Genomic DNA, 20,273 nt, shown 5'->3' with positions numbered 1-20,273 from the left:
TTTACAAAACCTTTGGCCCCAACCTGTAAATCATGTCTCAGTTCTGATCCTCAGTAATGTCACAAAGCAAGAGGCTTGTGGTTTAGAGAAAAGAAAAGTACCTGCTACAGGGAGTAATGTGGTTTCCAGTATTTCAGGTTTTTCATTATGTTTTCAAACATAGACAGCTGCACCCTTTTAAATGACTGTAGTCAGCAGTGCATTAACAGACACTGACATTTGTCTGTATCTGTTATAAAACTTACTAAAATTTATTTGAAAACCCCTTTCCATGCTTAAGAACAGAGGAAGTCAAGTTGAACTCAGTCAAAGTTGTGTAGGCATAGAACACCCTGTTCCATTACACTGTTCAGTAGAGCAAAAAGATATCTCTCCTGTTACTTTCTTTATGAAAGTAATACAATTCTCAGCTGCCTGTGGATATGTTTGACCTAATCCCAAGTGATCAGAGCATTTCCCCTAGTTTATCCCAACACGTGGAAAAACTGGATGAAAGAGGCATACAGACTAGCATAAAAACAGCAACAAAAGAATAAAAATAGCAAAGAAGCAGTTTGATAAACATAGATATGTTTATCCATCTGTTACTGTTACACCATGTACATCTATCACTGCTAATATATCACTGCTAAAAAATAATCATAATCATAGATCTGCATTTATAAATGGCATATACACGATGAATTAAGCACTTCCTGATACCTTACTAGTACCTTACAAATGCTTAATAATGTGACATTATGAAGCGCTAGCAACTTTTTATGTATTTTGCCTAGAGATGGCACGATACCACTTTTTTATGTCCGATACCGATACCGATATCATAAATTTGGATATCTGCCGATACCGATATGAATCCGATATAGTGTGTTTTTTAATCAATAAAACTGTTTTTTAATATCTTGCTGCTTTTTGTATAAGATCATACTCAAGTTTAAAAAAAAACAAACACTAAAGCTATTCTGTTATACCTGGTATGCAAAAAATACACTGCACCCAAAATATTTCATAGTTCAGCAATACTGATCAATCTAATAAACTTAAACCTACTCCATCCTCCCTATTCTGGTATTTTAACCCTTTAAGACCTACCATAGAACCAAGTCCACCAGAGCTTATATTATATTTTTACATGCTGTAGTGCCAATTTTGGGAGCATTTCAAGTTGATATACATCAATACAACCATTATAGCCCAAATTTTAATAATATGTATGCATTAAGTGCATAGTAATTACATAAATTGCAAAAAAGTGCAATAAACTACAAAAAAATTGAAAATCGTTTTTGTTTTTTTTAACATATATTTCTAGTTAGAGAAATTTAAGAGGCTTATCCCTCAAAACTGTAAATACAAAAAAGTTGCACAAACTAGTTTCCCACCACAGGAAATTTATTTGAAGTGTCTTCATAGTTTTACTTTTGAAATACACCAATTTTATATACTGCAGGAAAAACGAAAATAAATATTATAGTGCAAATTTGCAAAAAAGCAGCATATGCATCAAAATAAACTATTTCCAGCAGTGCAATTCGAGTTCTAAGCATCCCAGAAACGACACAGAAAGTCATAAAGTCAAAGATAACTTTTAAAAACACCAGTATAGGCTCTGAGGCCCTGACAGTAAAAAAAACTACATTTCCGCGAAAATGACGTCACTTCCGGTTTCGGGCAGGTAATGGCGGACATGCGAAAGTTCGCGCTGACATCTATTCCAACGTAGGAAGTGTTATGAACAGCTGATCGGATCGGCAAAACGTGTTTCTGGAATATTATGTTTTTGTTGCTGCAAGCGCTTTTTATGCAGTTTTTGCAAAGCTATATGTGGAAGAAAACCGTGACCTAGGACAAGCTGATGGCATAAGATATAAGTACAACTTCTCCAGTTTCAGATGTAAAAAAAATTATTGCTTTAGCTTAAGTGGTTGCAGAGCTACCGGGATTTAAAAATAGTTACGCAAAACGGAGCGTGCCCGCTCCGACCGGTTTTAAAGGGTTAAAGAGTACTTAGCAGAAATATTAAGCAACCTAACTAATAGGGTTCTAAAACTCCCAGCAAAAAAAAAAATAGGGAACCACCCCCCACCCTCCACCTCATGATGCTTAATCGACGTAATCAACTTTAATTTGATGCAGTGTGAAAAAAAATGCACAGAAATAAATTATTTTTCAAGAATAATTAAATAGATTCAACATCTTTCTTCAACAGAATTGCAGACTGCACAGATGGTATCTTCCCAAAGGAAAAAGTACTATAGCTTACTAGGGTATATTAGACTTAACAGTTACTATATACAGTAATGGACTTCTATACATTTTACATCAGATTAAAACTATTCGGATAATTATTTATTAAAAGCTAGACATTTTAAATGAGAATAAGAAAGAAAAGTATGTCTTTGTGCCCCCTTTTCCCTGTTCATGCCCTATCGGCCCCCCTGGCTAAACTTTGCTAGATCCGCCCCTGCACAGTTACCAGCCGTCAGCTAGTAGAAAAGGATCCTGGTCTAGAAAGTAATATTAAATAAATTCTAACAACAGCTTATCAAGGTTAAACGTGCTGCTGTTGTTCAGCTGCTGGTTTCCTCTTTCTGGTGCAAAGTGGGCCAAAAACAAAGAAGAGAGACGGACTCGTGACAGAAAAGCCGATCAGCTGATCATTGATCAGTTTCATGATTGAAGTAGCAGCAGGAGAGGGAGGGACGGAGGGAGGGGGAGGCAGTCGCTCCATATATCGGTTGTTAAGCTAAACGTGGGTACGCTTTACAAACATTCAGAGATGAACTTACACACTTGCTTTACTTCTCTCTGGGATAACTTCCTCGGAGATGAAATGCCGGATTGGTAGCGAGGCTACAAATACACACAGCTGCTCTATCACGTGATGCATACTGCTCCGACGTGCTACGGTTATGAGCCGAGTTACGCCGTGTGGCAAGTTTTTTGAGGTGCTTTTTTGATATTTAGTGGATCGGATTACATTTTTTATTTCCCTCCGATATCCGATCCAGTAAGTCGGTATCGGATCGGTCCATCTCTAATTTTGCCACACCATCTTCTTTCTTCGAGATTGATACAAACCTCTGAAGTAGGCTTGTGAAATATCACACAATCAAACATTGGCACCTCTATTAAGTATACAATGGAATCAATTGTATAATGTTTTTGTTTAATATTAATTACATATTTGTGTACTATTTTGATTCTTGACAGTGGCTCCATTAAACAAAATAAGGAACAATCTCAGAAACTACAGTTTGTTAGAGAAAAAAAAAGTTTAGAAGCCACAAGTAAGTATTTGACTTCATACAGGTGGTTTTCCACCATCCACATTCCTAACATATTGCCTGCTTATGCCCTTCTTGCAATGATTTTTTTTTTGTTTTGTTCCTGCTAAAAACAAGATGTGAAGTGGGCTGTTCGCTTTAAGTAATGCAAGTAATGCAAGTACTCATGATTTGTTATGTTACTGTTACTGTAACTGCAAGTTCCTGTTAACAAAGCATCGGTTAACAAGCAAAACTAGATATACAATAATTGCATGCAGGACTATCTGACATCCCAAGCACGTAGCTTTAGTTGTATAAAACCGGTTCTAACATTCCTGTCACAGACACAACTTCTCATACAGATGAGGAAGAGACAGTGTGGCACAAGGTAAAGACAAGTTTCTATAAGAACAAATTGAAATTATTGATTAACTAAAGCATAAAGCCGAAATGTATTAAATTAAATGTTTCAGCTGAGATGATTAGATTATTATATCTTTGATATGTTTTTTAATTTCGTGAATGTTTTAATGATTCTTGGTAGAATCTCTATTGATTTAGGTTTCATCAAAGACACACTATGAGGATGAAAGGATGTGTTTTTCTTTTTGTGAGCATGGCAATTTCAGAAGCATTCTCCTTGAATCCAGTAAGTCATTAGTTGGTTTTTTACACATCCACCCAAAGAAGAAATCTTACTTGTCTATATTCAAACATTTAATATTTGCGTTTTTTGAAATTAAGTCATTTAAAAATAATACTGAATATTAATATCGGAAACAAAAACTGATTTGGATTTTTGAATTTTTTCCAGACTGGACCAGATATAGTGGGTAAGTTCTAATATTTATTTTCCATAATAATTCATTTTATTTGATGATATTACATTTTTTTTAATATGAAAACTGAATACAGAAGCACCAAATCTGTTTTTGTAGATGTTGCTGAAGAAAAGGACATTCCAGAAATAAACAAAGGTAAAGTTCAACATTTACTTACAACTAAATGCCTGTTTTGAGGAGATTTTTGTGTTTTCAGTTTCACACAACTTTATTTGACTATCAGTGACTTGTTTCTAATTTTTAACATTTTATCTTAGAATTTTTAAATGATGATATTTTGGAGGTAAGTTTATTTTTTTGTGAGATAAAAATATATTTATCCTTAAAACATCTATATGGATAGTAACTTTGCATTGTTATTTCAATGCAAAGTTATAAGAGACATTTTCTTGTTCTTTAGCCTACAAACATGCAGAAGAGTACCATTATTGATGAAAACATCCTATGGAAATCCCCAGTCCCCTATGTGTTGAATAACGACCTTGGTAAATATATATTTTCTTACATATACATTTAAAAGAAATACTGATTTCCTTACTTCTGTGGGAGCATATCTTTGTGATCTGTTACCTGAAAATGCAATTTTTGGTACATGTCAGCTGGAGCCTGTTATTGCATAGGAGTTACATAATAGAAAAAGACAGCAGGACCATCTTCAAGTGAACAAACTTAATTGACTAACATAGTTTTGTACTGGCCAAAGTAAATCACGTCTCTGCTAAAGCGCTTAGAAAGATTTTTAGAGCAATATACTGTGCATGAGCAAGGATAGCACATCTCTCAGTTGTCTAACATATCTTTTTTTTATATCTATAACCCAACTATCATGAACAATGGTAGACATTAATTCTAAAGGAGTCATTCTGAGGGCCTTTGACCAATTCAGGTTGAAATCATGCATTGATTTCAAACCAAGGGACTCTGAGGATGATTACATTTCTGTCAAACAGTTAGACGGGTATGTTTTTTTCTGCTTTTTTTTTTTTTATAAAATTGCCCATTTAGTTTTAATTAATATAAATATTATAAAAACTACCAATTCATCACTAATATTTTGTTTGTTTTGTTTTGCTTTTTTTATGTACTTTTTAAAACAAGTTATATTTATGTGTCTCTTTTGTTATTTATTTGATTGGGATTTTATAGACTAAACAAAATAAATTAGATAAAAGAAAACTACATATAAGACAAACATTGATCAGTGTTTTTATTTTCAGATGTTGGTCATACATCGGGCAGGTAATTTCCAATGGACAGGAACTCTCCATTGGAAGAGGCTGTGGTTCCATTGCCATTGTTGAACATGAGTTCCTTCATGCTCTTGGCTTCTACCATGAACAGTCCAGATATGACAGAAATGATTATGTGACGATTCAATTTGAAAACATCCTAGAAGGTTTGATTAATACTTATATTACTTATTATGATGTTAATGTATTTTTTGATATTTCTATTCACATACTAAGCTTAAAACTATACAAAATAATCTGCAGAAATGAATCAACCACTTTGAAACAGTTAAAAAAAGTCGAGAGTATTAAAACTATTTACAAAAGAATCTTTGGATTTCTGCCATTCTGCAAAGTATCATTTTCAATAAAGTAGCAGATTGAGTAATATTTTGTAACCAATATACTGAGTATGCTGTTTTACTCCTTTAATGGTTTGACTTTCTCTCATGATATCAAAATCTTTTCAGTGCAGTATACTGTATGTGATGTTTGGCTTTTATATATGATTTTTATAGATAAAAAGAACAACTTTAGAATAGTTGGCAGTAATGAGAGCACCACCCACGGAGTCCCATATGACTATTTGTCAGTGATGCACTATGCCAAAGATGCTTTCACCAATGGCAATGGATCTACAATTATCACCAAAGACCCTAATTTCCAGAATCTGATTGGTCAACGATTGGAAATGAGCGCTAGTGATGTTCAGGAGCTGAATCTACTCTACAAATGCAGTAAGTGCTTGACGATTAAGGAGACCAACATCCAGCTTCAGGAACGCTTTGGTATTGGTTGTTAGAATTATTAAGAACACCATAAGTACAATGTACCATTAACCAATGGAAAGTAACTGTTTTCTTTGTCACACTCACACTTGCAACGGGTTTTTACATTATTTTTAGAGATACTGAGCATGTTCTTTCTCAAGAACTTTACTCAGGTTTTCTGTATGTATAAGGGGAGGAATATAGGTGCTAGTCGTATAATTAGAATATCATTACAAAGTTGATTTATTTCACTAATTCCATTCAAAAAGTAAAACTTGCATAATGTATACATTCATTCCACACAGACTGATATATTTCAAGTGTTTATTTATTTTAATGTTGATGATTATAACTAACAACTATTGAAAACCCCAAATTCAGTATCTTAGAAAAGTAGAATATTACTTAAGACCAATACAAAGAAAAGATTTTTAGAAATCTTGGCCAACTGAAAAGTATGAACATGAAAAGTATGAGCATGTACAGCACTCAGTACTTTGTTGGGGCTCCTTTTGCCTGAATTACTGCAGCAATGCGGAGTGGCATGGATTCAATCAGTATGTGGCACTGCTCAGGTGTTATGAGAGCCCAGGTTGCTCTGATAGTGGCCTTCAGCTCTTCTGCATTGTTGGGTCTGGCATATCGCATCTTCCTCTTCACAATACCCCATAGATTTTCTATGGGGTTAAGGTCAGGCGAGTTTGCTGACCAAGTAAGAACAGGGGTACCATGGTCCTTAAACCAGGTGTTGGTAGCTTTGGCACTGTGTGCAGGTGCCAAGTCCTGTTGGAAAATGAAATCTGCGTCTCCATAGTTGGTCAGCAGCAAGAAGCATGAAGTGCTCTAAAACTTCCTGGTATACGGCTGTGTTGACCTTGGACCTCAGAAAACACAGTGGAGCAACACCAGCTGATGACATGGCACCCCAAACCATCACTGGCTGTGAAAACTTTACACTGGACCTCAAGCAACATGATTCTGTGCCTCTCCTCTCTGATTCCAAAGGAAATGCAGAATTTACTTTCATCAGAGAATATAACTTTGGACCACTCACCAGCAGTCCGGTCCATACTGAATTTGGGGTTTTCATTAGTTGTCAGCTGTAATCATCAAAATTTAAAGAAATAAACACTTGAAATATATCAGTCTGTGTGGAATGAATGTATACATTATACAAGTTTCACTTTTTCAATTGGAATTAGTGAAATAAATCAACTTTTTGATCATATTCTAATTATATGACCAGCACCTGTATGTACTGTTGCTTTCCAAAATGTCCATTATGATCCCTTTTGAACTTTCAGCATGCTCAAGTTTGTTTGTCTTAAGAACGGTTCTACAAGTCACAAAAAGATCTAGATAAAATAACTTTGTTTGTTTCTTCAAGAGAGCTCATGATCATGACCCAAGTCAGCCAGCACTGAATGTGGGGAGTTGATAAAACAGATGCAGCCTCAAAAAGTAATTTTAGCCTAAATAATGACTAAAATCAAAATTAGTTGTCAGAATTAAAATAAAATCAAACCCACAAAATTATGAATCAGTCTGACTCGTGACTGCTTGCACCTTTCAGTTAGTTTCACATTTTTAGAATGTCAGAAGCAGTAACTCCTTGAGAAGTTAAACCTTAACTAAAATATTTTCACTTTCTGATGGTGGTTTACATTTGATGAGTCAGTGCCACTTTTTTATACTATACTATACTATACTAATGCAGCCATCAGCTGGTTTAATTATGTAAAAGTAACACTAGAAACATGGCAACCACACAACTGGCTTTCTAAAACAGTGCAAATAAACATCTCTCCAACTTACTAATGAGCTATTTTCTCTCAGGCAGAGATATACTATATCCTGGGCAGGTTACCACTCTATTGCAGAGCCAACACAACAAAACGGTCAAACATGATTATATTTACAACTATGGCCAATCGATAATCACCAAAAAACCCTGTTTGTTTCATTCATACAAAAATCAATATGCCATGGTTGCTATGTGTCAGACTGCAACTTCAGCAATGTCATAGGCACTCCTAGTCAATAATTAGCCAAGATGCATAAAACTGCTGACTATGTGTATAAAACTGTGTCCAAACAATCAACTCATTTTTGATGATTGCCTTTTCTATTCACTCTTCCCTGAGTTCAAGCTAATACTATTCCCATTGAACTCTCTGGTAGAACATAAATCCCACATCAAAACACACACAGACAAACTCCAAGTTTCATTTAGACAATTGTAGCACAACAAATGGTGTTGCTGATATTAGTCACCTGACAAAAGCCTACAACAGAAGCCTAAGTGAAATGTGTTCTTAATGTATCTCTACAGACACATCCATTGCCTTTAAGATGTACTGTGGCTTTACCAATGGGACCATGTGTCAGATGAACCGCTGTTCAAAGAGTGGCAATGGTTGGGAAATGGTAACAGGTGTTTATGGGGGTCCCAGCTCTGACCACACCAATCTGCCCAATGGAAATGGTAATCAAGGTAAGGTTTCAAATGTTGCATTTGGTTTTCGCATTGTTTAAAATACAATTTTATTTGGATAATCTAATTTTTCACCTCAGCCATGTTAAGCAGCCAGAAATAATAATAAATGCTTTGGTGGTCTGCTATAATATTAATTTTAAACAACATTGTAGGTCAGGATGCAGGTTACTTCATGTATGCTAGCACAGAATCAGTTCAGGAGGGTGACTCAGCCTGGCTGGAGACAAAGAGGATGAGTCCTCAGAGGGAGTGTCATGTCCAGTGTCTGCAGTTCTACTATTACCACAATGGGAGCAAGTCAGATGAACTTAACATCTGGATCAGAGAGTTTCAAGATGAACGGGACTCCACAGGAACACTCTACCTCATGGGACAGATCACTGGTAATGGTTCACTTGTGATTGTCCATAATGATTTTCTCCAGATAAAGTATAAATGCTTCACATTTTACATTTTGTCACAAAGACATATCTCACGGTTTACCTCTTAATCCAAAAATTCTCCCTCCAGGTCCACCAACATCTCACTGGACTCTCCACCATGTTCCTCTGAATGCCACCAAGCAGTTCCAGGTGGAGTTTGAGGTTCGTAAAGGAGCAGGAAACTCTACAGGCGGCTTCTCTATTGATGACATCAATCTTTCAGAGCTCGAGTGTCCAGATGGAACCTGGCAGATTAATAATTTTGAGAGGCTTTTGAACACTACTGATACTCCGGCCCTGATATATAGCCCAAGGCAGTATTCTAGTGAGGGCTATGCTTACCGGGTAGCGTTAAATCCCCGCCAGACAGATTTTGGAGTATATGTGCAACTTGTCTCTGGTGTCTATGATGACCAACTGAAATGGCCTTGCCCACAAAGGCAATTTACTGTCCAAATGGTGGATCAGAACCCCAACATCCAGCTACAGATGTCAAGGCAAATAAGTATCACCACTGACCCAAATCTGCTGTACAATGGTATGTTTACAGAAACATGTAATCCTTAAAAAAAATGTACTAATTAAACTATTTACCATTATGTTACGTATGCTTTCTGTAAACAGGAGTACTAATTTGGGGCAAACCTCGTGAGGTTGGAAGTCAAATTGTTGACAAGAACAATGAGATCATCTATGTTAATACCCTATATGGTTATAAAAATTTTGCATCTTTGGAAGACATCCAATCCAGAGATTACCTCAAGGGAGAGAGTGCAATTTTCATCTTCAATTTACAAGGCAAATTTAAATGTTTTCTTTGCTAAACTTAAATAGTGTACTTAAAATTTTTACAACAGAAATGCATAAAACATTTGAATCATTTCAAACAAGAAAAAAAGTTATTTTAGTTTTTTCTTTCCTTTCAATAGATCTCACTCCTCTACTTAATGGAAGTTCGCTGCCATGTCCTCAAGTGAAATCAGTGAGCATTACAAGTGCTCCCACAGACCAGGATAAAGGACCTTGCTCATCCAGGTGGGCTATGTTATGAAATAAATTAACTTAATTTCAATTGAATTATTATTTATATAACTGCAAATCACAACAACAGTTGCATCAAAAATGCCTGTTGAAAAATGCTCTGACTTTCACAGTACCTCACCCACCACACTTCCATCTCTAAAGACAACAGATGACGGGTTTTTTCACATACATGTCAAAAAATATTTTGACTTTCACAGGATCTTACCCACCTCCAATCCAACTTGATAAACAACAGATTATGACACTTATTTAGATATTCTCAGAATTTACTGTTTGTAAGAATGTGTTGTCACAAGCTGTAAAATCTAGTGGACCCCAAATTTAGATGTTACACTGCTTATGGTGATCAATATAATAAGCCCTCTTTACAGATAATGAGAAGTAAAGTTGTAGTGAAGGAGCACATGCATAAGGATTGGTAATAAAGTGGAGAATGCTAGAAATATGGAGGAAATATGGAGGTCATGTGGGGGAAGCTCGTGTGCAGTGGTGAATACTTTAGGAAGCAGCTGAAAGAAAAAGGAAAAAACAAACAAACAAGAAAATGAATGCAGTTAAATATTTGATGTAAATTTTCAAACTGATATGTAATTTTTACATACATACAATATTCTGCTTTGACTTTCACAGGACCTCACCCACCACACTTCCATCTCTAAACACAACAGATGACAGGTACGCCAGTTTTCTCAAATATTTCTTTTGCTAAGAAACAGAAAAGGTTTCTTACAAACAGAAACATTTAAACTCTCACTCATGCAAGACTTTTAGCATACCTGTCAAACTAAACTTTGACTTTTACAGGATCTCATCCATCACAATTCCAACTCCAGAAATAACAAACCATAACAGGTACTCCAATATTCTCAAACAGTTTCTGTTTGAAAAAATGTGTTTTTGTCACAAGCTGTCAATTCTAGTGGACGTGAACAGATGTTATACTGCTGACTGTGATCAACATAAGCCCTGTTTATGGATAGTAAGCAGCAAAATTGTAGTGTAGGAGCACATGCAGAGGGTTGGTGTGATAGTGGAAGCTGCAAGGAATAGAGTAAGATGGAGGAAGCAGGTCTGCAGTTGTGAACACTTTATTAAGCAGCTATAAGTGGATAAAAATAACCTGTATGCATTTCAGGCATTTATTTGATGCCAGATTTAAAACTATGTCATTTTCACATACATGTCAAAAAATGTTTTGACTTTCACAGAACCTCACCCACCACACTTCCATCTCTAAACACAACAGATGACAGGTACGCCAGTTTTCTTAAATATTTTCTTTTGCTAAGAAACAGAAAAGGTTTCTTACAAACAGAAACATTTAAACTCTCACTCATGCAAGACTTTTAGCATACCTGTCAAACTAAACTTTGACTTTTACAGGATCTCATCCACCACAATTCCAACTCCAGAAATAACAAACCATAACAGGTACTCCAACATTCTCAAACAGTTTCTGTTTGGAAAAATGTGTTTTTGTCACAAGCTGTCAATTCTAGTGGACGTGAACAGATGTTATACTGCTGACTGTGATCAACATACTAAGCCCTGTTTACAGATAGTAAGCAGCAAAATTGTAGTGTAGGAGCACATGCAGAGGGTTGGTGTGATAGTGGAAGCTGCAAGGAATAGAGTAAGATGGAGGAAGCAGGTCTGCAGTTATGAACACTTTATTAAGCATCTATAAGTGGATAAAAAAATAACCTGTATGCATTTCAGGCATTTATTTGATGCCAGATTTAAAACTATGTCATTTTCACATACATGTCATAAAATGTTTTGACTTTCACAGAACTTCACCCACTGCAATTCCAATTCTAAACACAACAGATGACAGGTACGCTAGTCTTCTCAAACAAAATGCCAGATTTGAAACTATGTCACTTTCACATACATGTCAAAACATTGCTTTAATTTTTGCAGGATCTCACCCACCTCCAATCCAACTCAATAAACAACAGATGATGCCACTTATTTAGATGTTCTCAGAATTTACTGTTTGTAAGAATGTGTTGTCACAAGCTGTGAAATCTAGTGGACCCCCAAATTTAGATGTTACACTGCTTATGGTGATCAATATAATAAGCCCTCTTTATGGATAATGAGAAGCAAAGTTGTAGTGAAGGAGCACATGCATAAGGATTGGTAATAAAGTGGAGAATGCTAGAAATATGGAGGAAATATGGAGGTCATGTGGGGGAAGCTCGTGTGCAGTGGTGAATACTTTAGGAAGCAGCTGAAAGAAAAGGAAAAAAACAAACAAACAAGAAAATGAATGCAGTTAAATATTTGATGTAAATTTTCAAACTGATATGTAATTTTTACATACATACAATATTCTGCTTTGACTTTCACAGGACCTCACCCACCACACTTCCATCTCTAAACACAACAGATGACAGGTACGCCAGTTTTCTCAAATATTTTCTTTTGCTAAGAAACAGAAAAGGTTTCTTACAAACAGAAACATTTAAACTCTCACTCATGCAAGACTTTTAGCATACCTGTCAAACTAAACTTTGACTTTTACAGGATCTCATCCACCACAATTCCAACTCCAGAAATAACAAACCATAACAGGTACTCCAACATTCTCAAACAGTTTCTGTTTGGAAAAATGTGTTTTTGTCACAAGCTGTCAATTCTAGTGGACGTGAACAGATGTTATACTGCTGACTGTGATCAACATACTAAGCCCTGTTTACAGATAGTAAGCAGCAAAATTGTAGTGTAGGAGCACATGCAGAGGGTTGGTGTGATAGTGGAAGCTGCAAGGAATAGAGTAAGATGGAGGAAGCTGATCTGCAGTTATGAACACTTTATTAAGCATCTATAAGTGGATAAAAAAATAACCTGTATGCATTTCAGGCATTTATTTGATGCCAGATTTAAAACTATGTCATTTTCACATACATGTCATAAAATGTTTTGACTTTCACAGAACCTCACCCACTGCAATTCCAATTCTAAACACAACAGATGACAGGTACGCTAGTCTTCTCAAACAAAATGCCAGATTTGAAACTATGTCACTTTCACATACATGTCAAAACATTGCTTTAATTTTTGCAGGATCTTACCCACCTCCAATCCAACTCAATAAACAACAGATGATGCCACTTATTTAGATGTTCTCAGAATTTACTGTTTGTAAGAATGTGTTGTCACAAGCTGTGAAATCTAGTGGACCCCCAAATTTAGATGTTACACTGCTTATGGTGATCAATATAATAAGCCCTCTTTACGGATAATGAGAAGTAAAGTTGTAGTGAAGGAGCACATGCATAAGGATTGGTAATAAAGTGGAGAATGCTAGAAATATGGAGGAAATATGGAGATCATGTGGGGGAAGCTCGTGTGCAGTGGTGAATACTTTAGGAAGCAGCTGAAAGAAAAGGAAAAAACAAACAAACAAGAAAATGAATGCAGTTAAATATTTGATGTAAATTTTCAAACTGATATGTAATTTTTACATACATACAATATTCTGCTTTGACTTTCACAGGACCTCACCCACCACACTTCCATCTCTAAACACAACAGATGACAGGTACGCCAGTTTTCTCAAATATTTTCTTTTGCTAAGAAACAGAAAAGGTTTCTTACAAACAGAAACATTTAAACTCTCACTCATGCAAGACTTTTAGCATACCTGTCAAACTAAACTTTGACTTTTACAGGATCTCATCCACCACAATTCCAACTCCAGAAATAACAAACCATAACAGGTACTCCAACATTCTCAAACAGTTTCTGTTTGGAAAAATGTGTTTTTCTCACAAGCTGTCAATTCTAGTGGACGTGAACAGATGTTATACTGCTGACTGTGATCAACATACTAAGCCCTGTTTACAGATAGTAAGCAGCAAAACTGTAGTGTAGCAGCACATGCAGAGGGTTGGTGTGATAGTGGAAGCTGCAAGGAATAGAGTAAGATGGAGGAAGCTGATCTGCAGTTATGAACACTTTATTAAGCATCTATAAGTGGATAAAAAAATAACCTGTATGCATTTCAGGCATTTATTTGATGCCAGATTTGAAACTATGTCATTTTCACATACATGTCATAAAATGTTTTGACTTTCACAGAACCTCACCCACTGCAATTCCAATTCTAAACACAACAGATGACAGGTACGCTAGTCTTCTCAAACAAAATGCCAGATTTGAAACTATGTCACTTTCACATACATGTCAAAACATTGCTTTAATTTTTGCAGGATCTCACCCACCTCCAATCCAACTCAATAAACAACAGATGATGCCACTTATTTAGATGTTCTCAGAATTTACTGTTTGTAAGAATGTGTTGTCACAAGCTGTGAAATCTAGTGGACCCCCAAATTTAGATGTTACACTGCTTATGGTGATCAATATAATAAGCCCTCTTTACGGATAATGAGAAGCAAAGTTGTAGTGAAGGAGCACATGCATAAGGATTGGTAATAAAGTGGAGAATGCTAGAAATATGGAGGAAATATGGAGGTCATGTGGGGGAAGCTCGTGTGCAGTGGTGAATACTTTAGGAAGCAGCTGAAAGAAAAGGAAAAAAACAAACAAACAAGAAAATGAATGCAGTTAAATATTTGATGTAAATTTTCAAACTGATATGTAATTTTTACATACATACAATATTCTGCTTTGACTTTCACAGGACCTCACCCACCACACTTCCATCTCTAAACACAACATATGACAGGTACGCCAGTTTTCTCAAATATTTTCTTTTGCTAAGAAACAGAAAAGGTTTCTTACAAACAGAAACATTTAAACTCTCACTCATGCAAGACTTTTAGCATACCTGTCAAACTAAACTTTGACTTTTACAGGATCTCATCCACCACAATTCCAACTCCAGAAATAACAAACCATAACAGGTACTCCAACATTCTCAAACAGTTTCTGTTTGGAAAAATGTGTTTTTGTCACAAGCTGTCAATTGTAGTGGACCTGAACAGATGTTATACTGCTAACTGTGATCAACATACTAAGCCCTGTTTACGGATAGTAAGCAGCAACATTGTAGTGTAGGAGCACATGCAGAGGGTTGGTGTGATAGTGGAAGCTGCAAGGAATAGAGTAAGATGGAGGAAGCAGGTCTGCAGTTGTGAACACTTTATTAAGCAGCTATAAATGGATAAAAATAACCTGTATGCATTTCATGCATTTATTTGATGCCAGATTTAAAACTATGTCATTTTCACATACATGTCAAAAAATATTAAGACTTTCACAGAACCTCACCCACTGCAATTCCAATTCTAAACACAACAGATGACAGGTACGCTAGTCTTCTCAAACAAAATGCCAGATTTGAAACTATGTCACTTTCACATACATGTCAAAACATTGCTTTAATTTTTGCAGGATCTCACCCACCTCCAATCCAACTCAATAAACAACAGATGATGCCACTTATTTAGATGTTCTCAGAATTTACTGTTTGTAAGAATGTGTTGTCACAAGCTGTGAAATCTAGTGGACCCCCAAATTTAGATGTTGCACTGCTTATGGTGATCAATATAATAAGCCCTCTTTACGGATAATGAGAAGTAAAGTTGTAGTGAAGGAGCACATGCATAAGGATTGGTAATAAAGTGGAGAATGCTAGAAATATGGAGGAAATATGGAGGTCATGTGGGGGAAGCTCGTGTGCAGTGGTGAATACTTTAGGAAGCAGCTGAAAGAAAAAGGAAAAAACAAACAAACAAGAAAATGAATGCATTTAAATATTTGATGTAAATTTTCAAACTGATATGTAATTTTTACATACATACAATATTCTGCTTTGACTTTCACAGGACCTCACCCACCACACTTCCATCTCTAAACACAACATATGACAGGTACGCCAAACATCTCACACATTTTCTGTTTTTCAAAATTAGAAAATGTTATAAATAGAAACAAACAAATTCTTAGTTTTAGATTTTAATATACCTGTCAAAAATTTCTTTGACTATTTCAGGACCTCACCCACTACAATTCCCACTCCAGAAACAACAGATGACAGGTAATCTTCTAAAACATTTTCTGTCTGTAAAATTGTTTTATTGTCAAAGCCTGTAAAATCTAGTGGACCTAATCATTTCGATTTTGGACTGCTGCTCAACATAACGTAACAAAACAAAAGAACAACAAAAGAAGAATAAAAGATGCATCCATTTCAATATTTAGTGCACAATTTTAAACTTATATGTCATTTTCACGTACGCGTCATATAATGCTTCGACTTTCACAGGATGTAACCCTATGTTGATGATAAAAAATTAGATTTGATACTGCTGATACTATTGTCTAAAAAGGTATATCATCTCATCGCATGCATTACTACATGGGGTAATAATCATTTTTGCAGTGGCCAATAGGAATAGTCAGCAGCCAGTCAGAATGTTTGTAAGTTGCTCTTGACATAGTAATTAATTGTGGAGCTTGCAGCACACACAGATTTTGCCCAATAAAACACAACGGCACTGATGTATACCTTCTGCTCAACTTAATTACTTAACATAAGCTATCTGTACATCCTTTATTTAATTAATTTTTTTTTTTAAATTCCCCTCTCGCCCCTGCGGTCAATCTATCTTTCAAGCATGGATCTTCTACCAGACCCTGAGAGCTTGAAGGTCCTGCACAGTATCTTAGCTGTTCCTAGGACTGCGCTCTTCTGGAGAGAGATCTCGGATGTTGTTCCTGGGATTTGCTGGAGCTCCTTGCCTAGCTTGGGAGTCACAGCACCTAGTGCTCCGATTACCACTGGGACCACTGTTACCTTAACCCTCCACATCTTCTCGAGCTCTTCTCTGAGCCCTTGGTACCTCAGCAGCTTCTCGTGTTCCTTCCTCCTGATGTTGTCTCCCATTTTGACCTCAGTACTTTCAGGTCATACTCGGCACAGATGTTTCTGTATACTATGCCGGCCACTTGGTTATGGCGCTCCATGTATGCCCTGCCTGCTAGCATCTTGCACCCTGCTGTTATGTGCTGGATTGTCTCAGGGGCATCTTTACACAGCCTGCACCTGGGGTCTTGTCTGGTGTGATAGACCCCAGCCTCTATGGATCTTGTGCTCAGTGCTTGTTCCTGTGCTGCTATGATTAGTGCCTCCGTGCTGTCTTTCAGTCCAGCTTTGTCCAGCCACTGGTAGGATTTCTGGGTATCAGCCACCTCCTCTATCTGCCGGTGGTACATACCGTGCAGGGGCCTATCCTTCCATTATGGTTCCTCCTCTTCTCCTCTTTCTTGGGTTTCTGCTGCCTGAGGTATTCACTGAGCATGCGGTCGGTTGGGGCCATCTTCCTGATCTACTCGTGGATGTTTCTTGTCTCATCCTGGACTGTGGTACTGACACTCACCAGTCCCTGGTCTCCTTCCTTCCACTTAGCATACAGCCTCAGGGTGCTGGACTTGGGGTGAAACCCTCGATGCATGGTAGGGAGCTTCCTGGTCTTGATGTCAGTGGCTTCTATCTCCTCCTTTGGCCAGCTTATTATCCCAGCAGAGTACCTGATCACAGGCAGGGCGAAGGTGTTGATACCCCAGATCTTGTTCTTACCGTTCAGCTGACTCCTAAGGACTTGCCTGACCCTCTGCAGGTACTTGGTGGTTGCAGCTTTCCTAGTGGCCTCTTTATGGTTACTGTTTGCCTATGGGATCCCCAGGTGCTTGTAGCTTTCCTCTATGTCTGCAATATTGCCTTCTGGTAGTTCGATCCCCTCAGTTCTGACTACCTTCCTTCTCTTTGTTATCATCCGACTACATTTATCCAGTCCAAACAACATTCCAATGTAATTGCTGTATATCCCGGTAGGATCAGTGAATCGATGTCTCATTAACTCTGGGCATACAGCTTGATGTCATCCATGTAGAGGAGGTGGCTGACAATTGCCCTGTTCCGTAGTTGGTATCTGTAACCAGTCTTGTTAGTGATCTTACTGAGGGGGTTCAGGCCTATGTAGAACAGCAGTGGGGACAGAGCATCTCTTTGGTAGATCCCACATCCGATGGTGACTTGTGCAATGGGCTTGAAGTTGGCCTCGAGTGTTGTACGCCACATCCCCATTGAGTTCCTGATGAAAGCTCTTAGAGTCCTGTTGATAGTTGTATAGCTCTAGGCATTCCAGGATCCAGGTGTGGAGCATCGAGTCATAGGCCTTCTTGTAATCAATCCAGGCAGTACACAGGTTGGTCAGCGTAGTCTTGCAGTCTCAGGCAACTGCTCTGTCTACCAGTAGCTGGTGTTTTGCACCACTGGCATTCTTGCCTATTCCTTTCTGTGCCCCACTCATATATTGAGCCATATGCCGGTTCAACTTAGCCGCTATGATGCCTGGCAGGAGCTTCCATGTGGTGCTGAGGCAGGTTATTGGTCGGTAGTTGGAAGGAATTAGTCCCTTCTGGAGGTCCTTGAGAATCAGAACTGTCCAGCCTTTGGTTAGCCATTCTGGGTGTCTCTCATCGACTAGAAGCTGGTTCATTTGTGCTGTCAGATGCTCGTGGAGTGCAGTCAGCTTCTTCAGCCAGTAGTCATGAACCATGTCGGGGCCTGGTGCTGTCCAATTGTTCATACTGGAGACCCTTTCTTGGATATCTGCTACCGTGATGGTTATAGGACCCTGTTCAGGGAGGTTGCTGTGTCTGCTCTTAGCTCCACTAGCCACTGTTATGGGTTGCGTCATTCTCCCATATAATATTCCAGTATTGCTCTGTCTCCAGCTTTGGTGGTGCTGTTCTCATATTGTTCCCCTACCACTAAGGTTTATTCTCCTGCCTTTTATCTCTCTGGTGTACCTCTTCAAGCAGTTGGCGAAGGCTGCGAGTCTGCCATGGTGTAGATCAGCTGGTTAGTCTCAGTAATGGTGGTGGTAGGTATTGTCTATAGAGCTGCGTTCACATCATCTAGCAGATATTCTGAGGGTAGTTCATATAGTCTTGGTAACCAGCTACAGAGGATAAAGGTTTCAAGCTTCGCCATGATCCTATCTTTCAGGTCAGTTTCTCTCGCACTCAATGATCCTTCTTCCATCACACTCGGGGCTTGGTAACCAATCTCGGGTGGGGGTGATGATATCTCACCCCGACCTGTCGTCCTAGCTCCTTCTTGCCGTAGAATGTGTGTTACATTTATAGATAGATAGATAGATATACATATACATAAAATTTTGTTTGTTTGTTTGTTTTAGCATTTTTTGCTTTTCTCCTGGTATGGTGGCCTCTCCGGTTCTCACCCTCCTGCTAGCACTGATGCTTCTGATACCTTGATGTGTATTTCATCTGCATCTGGACTCTTTACATGGATGACACCAATGACTCTTTCAGATATTTTTCTTGTTTTACAACTGTATGACCTGAAAATTTATATCCATTCCTGTTTGATTTATTATAGATGTTCATAATTCATGTTCATGATTTTTCATGATTTTTTTGGTGTTACAACAGTTTTGGGTTTTTTGGGGTTTTTTGTTTGTTTGTTTTTTATTTTGGTTGTTTTTATAATAATCATTGCAACAATATTTTTGTTTTGTGTCCACAATAAAGAGAATGCAAACAAAAAGTTAAATGATAAGTACTTAAAATATATTATAGTTTTAAACTCTAATATTTGTGTGCTGTACGCTCATTTGATAGTTTTGTTTACTGCAATTTTCAACCACGAGAAATCCACATAGTTACACAGAGTTTGAAGTTATTAAAATGCAGTGAAAGAAAATTTTCTACTATAACTACTAGCCACAGTGTGCTTTCTCAGATGCTGGTGTACTGATGTTTAACAAAAAATAAAATTTATAATCTTTAAAACAAAAACATTCTTGTTCCTCTAATTTTTTCAGTGTTAGTGTTTCAGTGTTTTTTCAGTGCATTTTATTAAGCAGAGATCAAAAATTGAACATAATTTATTGAGAGATGACCCATCATGGCAGAATGGAATCCCATTGCCGATAGGATTTAGGAGAGGATCCCCTAGGGTCTAGACCAGGGGTGCCCAATCCCAGTCCTCGAGAGCTACTGTCCTGCAGCTTTTAGATGCATCCCTACTCCAACACAGCTGAATCAAATAGTTGGATTACCAATTCGGCATGCCATCAAGTCTGGCAAAGGCCTGATAACGAGCCATTCATTTGATTCAGGTGTGCTGGAACAAGGACGCATCTAAAAGCTGCAGGGCAGTAGCTCTCGAGGACTGGGATTGGGCACCCCTGG

The 20,273-nt window shown here is 37.5% G+C and overlaps 1 protein-coding gene across 15 annotated transcripts; it reads left to right on the top strand.

Annotated features, from left to right (window-relative positions):
* Positions 1-3,544: 3,544 nt before the first annotated feature.
* Positions 3,545-19,877, top strand: LOC102080243 (meprin A subunit beta-like). 15 transcript variants are annotated; one of them, XM_019365129.2, is made up of 31 exons: positions 3,545-3,657; positions 3,831-3,918; positions 4,084-4,102; positions 4,208-4,246; positions 4,369-4,394; positions 4,512-4,596; positions 4,952-5,069; positions 5,329-5,507; positions 5,859-6,077; positions 8,443-8,604; positions 8,760-8,990; positions 9,118-9,567; positions 9,654-9,827; positions 9,959-10,064; positions 10,704-10,748; positions 10,878-10,925; positions 11,282-11,326; positions 11,457-11,504; positions 11,866-11,910; positions 12,431-12,475; positions 12,606-12,653; positions 13,015-13,059; positions 13,579-13,623; positions 13,754-13,801; positions 14,163-14,207; positions 14,728-14,772; positions 14,903-14,950; positions 15,310-15,354; positions 15,875-15,919; positions 16,042-16,086; positions 19,256-19,877. In XM_019365129.2, the coding sequence occupies exons 1-31, from the start codon at positions 3,632-3,634 to the stop codon at positions 19,332-19,334; spliced, it is 2,736 nt and encodes a 911-aa protein (XP_019220674.1). In that variant the 5' UTR covers positions 3,545-3,631; the 3' UTR covers positions 19,335-19,877. The 15 variants fall into 15 exon arrangements, with proteins under 15 accessions (XP_019220674.1, XP_019220678.1, XP_019220679.1 ...); XM_019365130.2 differs by having other exon boundaries at positions 3,590-3,657; positions 3,814-3,918; XM_019365133.2 differs by lacking the exon at positions 11,866-11,910.
* The last annotated feature ends 396 nt before the right edge of the window (positions 19,878-20,273 follow it).

This window comes from Oreochromis niloticus, linkage group LG11 (genome assembly GCF_001858045.2).
Source record: "Oreochromis niloticus isolate F11D_XX linkage group LG11, O_niloticus_UMD_NMBU, whole genome shotgun sequence".
NCBI lineage: Eukaryota > Metazoa > Chordata > Actinopteri > Cichliformes > Cichlidae > Oreochromis > Oreochromis niloticus.
The sequence above is the reverse complement of the archived record's forward strand: the minus strand, read 5'-3'. Positions and strand labels throughout refer to the sequence as shown.

Excerpts from the sequence above, each read along its gene's own strand:
- LOC102080243 (XM_019365129.2), top strand. The coding sequence starts at position 3,632 with ATGAGGAAGAGACAGTGTGGCACAAG. Across the intron at positions 5,508-5,858 it reads ATTTGAAAACATCCTAGAAG|ATAAAAAGAACAACTTTAGA; the intron begins GTTTGATTAATA and ends TGATTTTTATAG. Across the intron at positions 14,951-15,309 it reads GAAATAACAAACCATAACAG|AACCTCACCCACTGCAATTC; the intron begins GTACTCCAACAT and ends AGACTTTCACAG.